The 10,325-nt window shown below is 46.8% G+C and overlaps 1 protein-coding gene across 1 annotated transcript; it reads left to right on the forward strand.

Moving 5' to 3' along the window:
• Positions 1-2,781: 2,781 nt before the first annotated feature.
• Positions 2,782-8,755, forward strand: LOC112570951. Its single transcript, XM_025249703.1, has 10 exons — positions 2,782-2,937; positions 3,536-3,659; positions 3,811-3,995; positions 4,372-4,534; positions 5,254-5,534; positions 5,807-6,500; positions 6,722-7,061; positions 7,235-7,495; positions 7,752-7,809; positions 7,988-8,755. Exons 5-10 carry the CDS (start codon positions 5,256-5,258, stop codon positions 8,153-8,155), a joined length of 1,800 nt encoding a protein of 599 aa, XP_025105488.1. The 5' UTR covers positions 2,782-2,937; positions 3,536-3,659; positions 3,811-3,995; positions 4,372-4,534; positions 5,254-5,255; the 3' UTR covers positions 8,156-8,755.
• Positions 8,756-10,325: the final 1,570 nt, after the last annotated feature.

Below are 10,325 nucleotides of genomic sequence, written 5' to 3' on the forward strand. Positions count from 1 at the left end.
GTGTGCACTGATTGTTGCATGCCTGTACGTGCTTGTCCCGTAGTGGTGACGTGAACGTCGTCGTGGTGTAGTTTGCTGCAGTTGTCGGACGGCGTTCCGTTGTGATTCTCACTAATTATATCGTAAACAGCTGTAGCACCAGGCTAGACTATACAGCTGTGACACATCAATGGCTAGAGTTATTTTAACAGTAAGGGTCTGATGGTTCTTTCTTTAAGGGAAGAATGAGGGAGGGTTCATTACTTTACAGTTGGTTTCACGGTATGTTGAAGCCACGACACCTGGCGAGCACATCGTCCACGCCATCGGGCTGAGTTCGCTTCTCATCTCCTCTCTACTTTCATGTTCTTGACCGAAGAATCTCCGCCTTGCTGGGTCTAAGTTCTTACACTAATAAAGTATTAACCAGTCAATGAATTTCCATCTCTCTCTTGCTTTCTTTCCATTTCTTTCTTTCTCTTCCGACTTTACTGGAAGTAAGCTCTTGCAACAATAAAGAATCAATCTCTCTTTTTTTTTTCTTTGTTTCTGAATCCGTGTCTCCTGTCTAAACTTTAGGTTTAATAACAAAGATGTTTGAGCTGCCAGAAACTGTCGTTAAAAAGGAAGATAATTGCTTGAAGAAGCGAGGATGAAGGAGCTGAAATAATTGTTTTTATGCTGAAGATAATTGCACTAAAGTTTTTGTGTTATAATAACAGTCTGCACGTGGCCTGGCGGCTAAAACGTAGGAGGTGGGTGGTTGTGATGGTTGTGATGGTGGTGATGGTGGGTGGTGGGGATGGTTGAGGTGGTGGGGGGCAGTCACAGTGAGTGGCAAGTCGGTAAATGCAAAAAAAAATTGTAATGTCAATGCCGGAATAAAACTCGCTGTTCGATGGCAAACGTTCATGAAAGATGTGTTGCATGAACTGGAAACCACTGGAGGTTTCAAAATGCCATTAATAATGAAGTTGCAGGGATTGGGAAATGTCATGAATAATGAAGACGAGGACTTGGATGCGAAAGCAAATTTTACTTGCTGCTATGTTTGAGATTTTTGTGCACCCTGTTGACACTCCGGTCACAGTTAATTTAATATTCACGGTCGTGTTGTCCGCAAACTCGCCCCTATCGCTTCTATCGACTGGTGAAGAAATCTTTTCTCTTCCTTCTCATCCCCTTCCTCCCCCATCCAGCAGTTGTGTTCGTGTGGCTTGCAAACACTGACCACACAAGCTAATCTGCTTTCGTTAGCTTTATTATCTGCTTTATTTGTTGTCCGCTGTTTGCTTCTGTGTCGCTCGATGGACTGTTTGCTATTCTGACCTTTGACACTTGCTGCTTAGAAGCCATTTTCTTTCTGAAATATTTTACTATTCGGAGATGATTTGCTAAAATAATTTGGCCTGGAAGATTATACTGATGGTTTGCTGTTTTGCAGTAATCGAATGGCTTTGATTTATTAAATTCCTTCTTTACAGTCCTCGTCTTCTTTGTGCTGCTTTGTATGATACTTTCGCCCATACTAAACACAAGATTTGTTTTGCATTTCTTTTTGAGTGTGAAAAGAGGACCTCCTCGTACATTACAGCAACAACATTTGAACATGATAACGCGCACTCTAGCTGGTTCGAAACCTACATGAGGCAGCTTACTTCCTCCAGTTGATCCAGCTATGGAGTGGGTACCTGAGTCCTTAGAGGGTTTGGGAAGGTAAGGCAGCGAGGTGGAGGTGGTAAGTAGAAGCTACCCCCGAGATAAGTGAGGCCTGTGACACGTTCCTCCCATAGTTACAGGGTCAGGGTTAGGGGCAGGCATCTGGCCAGGGCTTCGAGCCTTTGATAGTCATCAGGGTCCCCACACTTTTGATTAATATGGTAATTAGGCTCCAAATTAATCCCCATGCCTATGGTCCCGAGGGGACTAAGAACGGGTCTGCACAGTAAGGTTGCGGGACCACCTTTACTTTACCTGTATGATGTGAAACTGCTTATTACTAACAAACTCAAACACTGTATTTGCCATTAGTGCAGATGCTCATAGTATTTTTTTTTTTTTTTACTTTCATTCCATTCTTGTCAGTGTGACATTTACTGACATTTCGATGAAACTCTATAGACAGCTGTCTGTCTGTGCGCCTTCATGTCTGTGTGGATACACCTGTGCATGAATGGATGAACACATGGCCATTCCTTCTCAATAAATTATTTTTTGTGTTGTAGTCTGTCTGCTTGTTGCCACGCTGCTACTCCCAGTAAAGCGAAAGGGTGAGAAAAGCTTCAGCTGCAGAACTCTTTTTGTAAAAATGTTTTTACCTGAACATTTGTGTACTGCACCATACTGCAGTGCAACATGTCTTTCTTGGTGCTCAGCTCTTCAGGTGTCTTTGCTGTGAAGCCTGCCTCGTGGCTGACAGTGACCGTTGTAAGAGGTGAACCGGAAGCAAACAGTTTATGCAAATCAAATGAGATGCACATTTATCAAACACCCAAACACAGGAACAGAAGAGGCATAACTCACGAGTTTCTTTCTTACTCCTGTCTTTTCGAGACTATGCAGAGGAGGCCAGGAGGGTGGTGCGGAAATGGGTAGGGGGGTGGGGATGTGTGACGTCAGTGTAGTGCTGTTGTAATGCGAACTCACACTAACGTCTATCGGCACGAGCGCCGCGCGGGGACCCGATCATTTACGATGTGGATGCGACTGGGGTTGTCTGCACCCCTTCCACCTCGGTGCAGCCACGGACCCAACTCTTCGTCCAGTCCACCTTTTCCATCCATCGCCTTCAATGTTGCATAATATTTTCGTTTTTTTTCTTTCTCTCTCTCCCCGTTGTGGTGACAGCTGCCAGCGGACAGCGGGATCAAGTCGTCAGCACCAAGTCTCGGGGTGGAGGAAAGACTGAGGAATCTTCTGCTGGACAACGACAGGCCCACCGTCCCCACTGCCCAGCAGGTCGGTTACGTCACTCGAGGGCGATAGACCCGTCCTTGCTTCTTGCTGGTTACTGCAGGACTGACAGTAGAACTCAGATTTTATTTTGGATCAGGCATATCAAACATGCGGCCCTTTGCAAGCACACATGCGGCCCGTGTAAAGGACACTATACAGATGTGCGGCCCTCATGACAACACTAATGTGACCCATGCTGCCCTCGGGGGCCGACAGTTTGACATGCCTGTTCTAGATGACGTATGGTAGTGAGTTTTAAAGATATATTTTGCCTTCGAAAAATACAGATTCAGTTACTGGTAAAGAAGGAAGTCTATGTATGCATATATCTGTGTAGTTTAGTCCTTGTTACTCCTCAAGGAGCATAGGGGCCGCAACAACACCTCGCCAGCGGACCCGGTTGTGGGCAGCCCCGTTGTGGTTCCGTATAAATCTGTATAACAGGCCTCAATATGTGTATGCAGGTTTGCTTATATATAGATAGTTAACCATACTTAAATACAGTTATATTTCGTTTTAGTTAGATATTTTGACAAAGATGCTAGCCCTCAGCATGCACACTGAACGTACAGAAAATGGTTGCGACCTTTTTTGTTTTCAGTTCTATGATGGAGAGCTGCTGCTTCCGCCACCCCCTTCTCGTTCCTATGGCGATGGGGCGACTCTGAGCTCTGCAGCAGATGCAGGAATGAGGGAGCGCGTGCCTCCAGACCAACGGCTACGTGGTGAGTCCATCACAGCTGTGTCTCTGTATGTCTTCGTGTCCGCGTGGATACACCCATGCATCAAAGGATGAATAAATGTAAGTCTTTCTGGTCCAGTTTCTGGCCTCAATGATTTATTTTTCAATAAATGAAATCCATCTGCCCCTTGCAGCCTTCAAAGCCATCAGAAAGATATCAAGGACCTCGCGGGGAAGTCCTCATGAAACGGGAACAGCCGCGTGCAGGAAATGCTTCGTATCCACGGCAACCTGCTCCACAGCCTCCCGGGCAGATGGCCACCTTGAACTACCTGCCAGACACTCGCACCTTCTCCATTCCCGGTACATCTCAGCAAAGGTGAGAAGTGCGGTCGTGCTCGTCCCTTGTAGACTCAAGTACACTAACTCCAACTTACTTAAAGTTACAGCATCAGGAGTGGTTTCCCTTTAACTGCTATCCTTCCGTTCACTCTCCTAGCCAATGTCAGTCACATTAACGGTACGGTGCGACCCAATTTATTTTCTGTGATTGGACTTTATTAGATTTTTAGAAAAGTATCAATACTACATAAACCAAATTCTCATTTTATTTTCTCGGATGTCACGTTACGTGGTGAATGGCAAAGGTCAGTAACAGCTAACCTGTAAACCGATCATTCAACATTCATTAGTCCGGCAGTCACACTGGGAAGACCGTCAACAGGCTGTAAGTTTTTAATTTTTTCCCTGCGCAGTGACCAGAAAGCTAGCGACATGAGAAGCGCCTGGAACAAGCTTTTCGGCGCGCAACCGGAGTGGCGCCAACCCGCTCGACCACAGGACGCAGCCAGCGCCACCAGGCGGCAAGGATCACGTGATGAGGGGGACTCCCTCCTGAACAGGCCAGACGACACTGGGGTAAGACCAGTGCATCACCTGCATCTCGACAGTGACGGGCGATGTGTGTGTGGTCAATTTTTTTTTAGAACATTCACAAACTCATCATCATCAACACCACCACCACCACCACTACCACTGTGTATTCGAACTCACGCCACAACCTCAAAACATTAATAAAGGAATTTTCATTTTGTGAATTTTATTGTAAAATGTTTATAACAGTTAACAAAGTAACTGACACAATATACGATGTACAAAAGGACATAAGTTACCCCATTTCCGGGTCAAGGGTTAGAATAAAGAATAAACACCTCGCCTGGCTCACCCTTCTTTTTCCATCCCTCACTCTGGCTGTGTCATTTTTTCCGTGTAATCTGGCTGCCACCACGATGAGGGTATTTTTGACACCACAAATAAATTTCTTCAGACTTTCCTGTCTGTAAATCTCTTGAGTCCGTGACAGCAAGTCCCTTTATCTCAACAAGAATGTCTTCTGCCTTCGTCACACAGATTATCTCGTCCTCTTTCGCGCTAAATGTCGCGTCCTCTTCAAAGACAGCTTGTCTGTGATTTATGCCTCTTACAATTATTAATGGTATTATTAGCAGTAAGTGTGTATTTCCCTGCCGCTGTCGTATTCTTTGCCTTGTCGTTCGTCAGATGACTGATAAATTAATGAAAGAAGCCATAATTATTAGCCCCGTTTCACAGTCTGACTGGATGTTCCTTTCATCTAGACATGGAAGAAAGATTTCTCGTTGACAAACCCCATCAGCTGGCAGCCCGCGAGAGTCCGATGGGTCAAAGTTCAAGTACACCTGCTCAGACGCCTGGGTCGTCAAGTCACAGGAGCTCGTACAGCGTGGGTCACGTGACCTTTAGCACCTTCAAGCCTGAGAACGACAACGATGGCAGCGAGGACGAGATGGAGCTCAAGATGCTAGGGCCGGCCTCCAAGTATCCGGAACCTTCTGGAAGCAGACCCTCCAGCACACGGCTCACACCTCAGACGCTGAAGGTGTAATATGATATAACAGTTTTCTGTGGAGATGTGGACTCATCAGAGAGAGAGAGAGAGTATTACTGAGATAGTAGATAATGATGATGGTGATGAAATGAGAGAATGACTTGATTACAATGAGATACGGTATAAAACTGAAATAATAATGGTGGTTGTTGAAGAAAGGGAGAGATTATAGCAATGATGCAAAGAAAGAGAAAAAAGAAAGAGAGAAACAAAATTTTTTGGATAAGACTTTTTAAATAATATTTTTTCTGCTGTACAACCAGTCAGAATCCCAAGGCGCAAGAGACCTGGTTGTCGTCAACGGCAATCGAACGAGGAGCGAAAGTTCAACTCCAGCGCCTCCGACCACGCGGGACGTGCCCCCGAGGTCCAATGCCAGACCGCCCTCGCGACTGTCGGGTCCTTTGGGAGTAGGGCTGTCCTCCCGCTCCCCTGGCGGCCCCGTCGTCAACGACGCCTTCGTTAGCGACACCGGCGACGAGCGCGTGTACGGCGGCAGCACGGACAGGCTGCATGCCGACGACTCCATCTTCGACCTACACGACCAAGCGAGGCTGGGGGCTCCGAGCGAGTCGTCGTCCAACAGGTCCGTGACTCCGCCTCTGCCACCCTTGTCTCCCACCAGTTCTCAGCCCGAGTCAACCTCCTCTGCCATCCCTCAACCTGCCCTCAACCGTTTTTTCGTATTCGGTCCTCCGTCTCGGCCAGGTGGACAGGCGCAGAAAGGGACCGAAGTGCCGTCAGTCGCACGAACCCCGGACCTCCTAGTGACGTCATCAACACCAGGGGGCACGCTGAACGGCGGTCGAAGCGTGACCGAGGGGCGGCCAGCAACGACCGGCCAGCAGACGAGTCGAGTTACAGGATCCGCGGGTCTGAGAGTGCCACCAGCTCATGGGCCTGTGAGGAAAGTGTCTGTCCCCGCGAGAGATGATGTGGATGGAAGTCGACAGTTCGGTGAGAAGATGTATCCTCCCTTCTTGCTCCCCACATCAGTGTACCTTCTCAAACATTTCTTATCTTTATCAAATATCACGTGCGTATAACATGTTCTGTATATCAGTACAATACAATATTCATACAATACAATTGCTTAGCTCAATACTCAATAGCAATCTTACAGGACCTTCAACTCTCTCGTTTGTCCAATCATCTCCCTCCCTCACCTTTGTCTCCAGCTCGAAGTCAGAGTCTGGACGACGTTCGAGAAACATGCAGCGACAGCAACAACCTGTCCTTTGATGTGGACAACACGTTTCTAATGGTGGAGCCGTCAGAACTGTCGGACACGGACACGATGGTGTCCCGGGACACCCGCTCACTCCGGGGGCAGCTGCAGAAGCTGGAGGGCATGTACCACGACGTGCTGCGGATCGTGGGCGGCGAACAGGGAGCCCTCACGCGCAGTGGGCGGCGCTGGAGCATCGCGAGCTCGGACACCAGCTCCTTCAAGAAAGGTCGGCACCTGCGGGCCCCCTCCAGTACCTTCCATCGCCCAGGTGTCAGCAGAGACCTGAAGTAAGTAACAGTCATGGCTAACAGTTCAAAGTCAGGACTCAGTAGTCTTGTTTTCTCCTCCCGATGATGTGTTGCTAGGTATAATAAATTTTTGGACTCCATTCTTTGAACTTTAACCTTCATGCTACAAGCGTGGAAGAAAGGTCAATGATGTGCTTGGTCTGTGGCTGCAGGTCTGTCAACAAACGCTTCCAGAAGCTGGAGTCGCACGTGGTGACGTTAGCGCGCAGCATCGCTCACGTGTCCTCCGAGCTGCGCGCGCACAACAGCCTGTGTCGCGACCTCGACCTCGTGAAGAGGGAGCTGCGCGAGCTGAAGCAGAAGGGACCAGCTGCGCCCGCCGAGAGCCCCAGGGATCTGGTGACGCCCTTCGACAAGTTCCGAGGCTGGATACCGTCGTTGACAAACCCCAAGAGAATTAATAAGCTGACTCAGTAAGTCAAGGGGGATAAGTGGGGCAGGGGTTGCCGAGCTTTGACACATTGGTGTGACATGGTGACACGCTGTTAAGTGTATGACAATGGATGAAGCGAGGATTTCACACTCCGCGTTGTGTCAAGTTTGTTAAATTATTTTTAGAAGCAAAAGATTTTGTTTTAGAATTTTAAGACAAAATAAAACTCTAAAATTGATAAACCTTAATGAAATATGAAAATATACTTTTTCAATTTTACTGTGTTTTATTTACAGATTTTTTGGTCAAGAACCACCATTATTAGAAATATTCCTGAAAAAACTTGGCTACGAGGTAAGTTTCTAATGTGACGATTGCTTCCATTAGCAGAATCTTAAGTTTTCTTTGTAAACGATAGAATTTTAGTCGTGTGTTGAGTATTTTTGTATTTTATTTTTTAGCATTGTTCTATTTTTTTTTTTTTGTTTTTGTTGGCACAGTTTGACATGCTGTTTGTTGTTGTTGTTTACAGCGCTACGTCAAAAACTTCGAGGCCGAGCACATTGGCATGATCGAGCTGCCATACATGACAGAGGAGCGCCTGCAGAGTCTGGGCATCCCCATGGGACCCCGGCTGCGCATCCTGCAGGAATCTCAGCTCTGCTTCAGACAAGAAAACTTCGACATCTACATTGTGTGATTCGCTGTCATGTCATTCTTACATCCGTCCAGACGCCCACTGTGTCATGTCATCACCTGCTGTGGCCGTCCTGACATTTCTTGCTGGCCGGCCATAAGCCTGCCATTGATGCCGTAGACGTGGTGGGCGCTTAGAGAACGGTTACAGGTCCGGGGTTTCTACACATCGAGCAGGCTGCTGGGAGGTAGATGTTGTGATGATATGGGAGGTAGTCAAGGAAACCTTATGCAATAAGAAAGCTGCTGAATGGAGATCTCTTGCCTCGTCTGACAACATACAATGAAAAACTTTTTCTGTGGTTGCTCGGATCGTGTCCAAGCCCCTTTTAAAATTTATATTGTGATCAAACAATTAACTTGGGTTTAAAAAGTGACAAAACTGCTGTGTGACACATGTTTGTGAGCTGTGGGCGGGGTATCCACCCCGTGACTGCCCTCTCGGGCTGTGGACTACAGCGCGTGCTGAAGAAGCGTTGACAGGAGCTGGGAGTGACTTCCGTGAGATGACAATGGTCGGATCGGACTTTATTGTACTGAGATTGTAGTGTTAATATGTGGATAAAAGGTTAATGTGTGTGGTGGGGAGTTGGATATCAGCAGCGCCCGTAGCGAGCTATAGCTTCAAGTCGCTCTGTGTTACATCACCGACTGGAAGGATGCAGCCTGCCGATGTCACGTGATGACCGTGACGATGATCCCACACTTCATCTCTTGCTTTCATGGGCCGCTGGACACAGTGACCACGTGCTTCCCTCCCTAATGCAACTCCCCCCATCCCTCCTTTCTCGTGTCTCGCAGCTCATTGTGGTCCAGTCACGTGACAGAGGCAACTTTCTACTCCTCCCTCACCCCTCCTGCCAACTTCCGTATCTATGGCGATGTCAGTACCTCAGGTTTGTTCAATCAGCTTTTCTTGCCTTTAGAGCAGAGACTAAAGTTGTTCTTGCAACTTGGACAAGAGCTGCAATTGATTCCCTTTTAGAAAAAAAAAAAAAACCAAACCTTTCTTCCGTCCATCGCAGCATTGCATTCTTTTACAAAATGTTTACCGCTATGCAGGCATCGGTACTTTTAAAGGGTACTATATGGTATCAGTTTTTGTCTTTTCAAAACTGTTATTCGACAGTTGCAACCGTTGAAAAAAAAAACCACTGCTGATATGTGATATTTATGTTTTATTTATCTGTAAGTCCATTAAAATAAATAAACAGGTTGTGCGAACTTGTTTTACTTGTGTCTGGCATGGATCGTGCAGTGTCTAAATTATTTTGTAAAGTAGGAAAAACTGTCATTTGCTTTACAGTAGGAGCAAGATACACTTGTCAGAATGTTAGCAGCTTTGTTGGTGAAGCTGTAGGATGGTTAAAAAGAGAGCTGAATGTTCTTCTAGAGATCAGTGGAGGTCTCTAGCTGTCTCTCTCTCACACATATATATATACACATATATCATCCATTTCCACCTATTTTAAGGTCTGAAATAAGGCACACCTTGCACACCACCAGTAAATCAAAGTAAATACAAACATAGAAAACTTTGGTAATCAAGGGACATGTATCACTCAGAGCAACCCTTGAGACCCGAACTTGACAACTGTTTTCTCTCGACTCTCCAGACAGGTGAGAGACATTAATTTATTGAGTGTCTGCCTGACATTCGTGTTCTCCAAACAGCATTTCTCCCTCACCTGCACACAGAGTTATACTTGGGTCCTGCACCACAGAGTTGTATAGGAATGTAACTCTGTGGTCTGCACAGCTCGCAGACGTCTTACCACGTGACCTTTCTTAAACACACTCAGACTCCATTCAAACACCTGATCATGGCGAGGCACTTGTAGGCAAAATCTGTTTAAAAAATGATTCGTTCGGCAGACAACCGTCAAGCGTTGAGAAGCGCCCACAACACAAACACGAGCTACAATCCGGAAGAAGAGTCACACAGGTCACAGGTGGGAGGTGGCGACCCTGGCCTCGTTTTGACTCACTTGATATCGAGGTCATTGGGTTCATGCACGCGGGAATGTTACTGCGGATACGGCAGGTGAGTAAACTTTATAGAAGTTTCCATTGTTACCTGTAGATAATGGAGAGTTTCTTGACTCACACAAGCGGGGATGTCGGTTGTATTTTTCACACTGTCACAACCTGTGGCTGTCAGCACGTGAGGTTAC

Source organism: Pomacea canaliculata, linkage group LG8, assembly GCF_003073045.1.
Source record: "Pomacea canaliculata isolate SZHN2017 linkage group LG8, ASM307304v1, whole genome shotgun sequence".
Taxonomy (NCBI): domain Eukaryota; kingdom Metazoa; phylum Mollusca; class Gastropoda; order Architaenioglossa; family Ampullariidae; genus Pomacea; species Pomacea canaliculata.

Coding starts and splice junctions, on each gene's coding strand:
- LOC112570951 (XM_025249703.1), top strand. CDS start 5,256: ATGGAAGAAAGATTTCTCGTTGACAAACCCCATCAGCTGGCAGCCCGC. Junction 5,535..5,806: donor TCACACCTCAGACGCTGAAG/GTGTAATATGAT, acceptor CTGTACAACCAG/TCAGAATCCCAAGGCGCAAG. Junction 7,810..7,987: donor TGAAAAAACTTGGCTACGAG/GTAAGTTTCTAA, acceptor TGTTGTTTACAG/CGCTACGTCAAAAACTTCGA.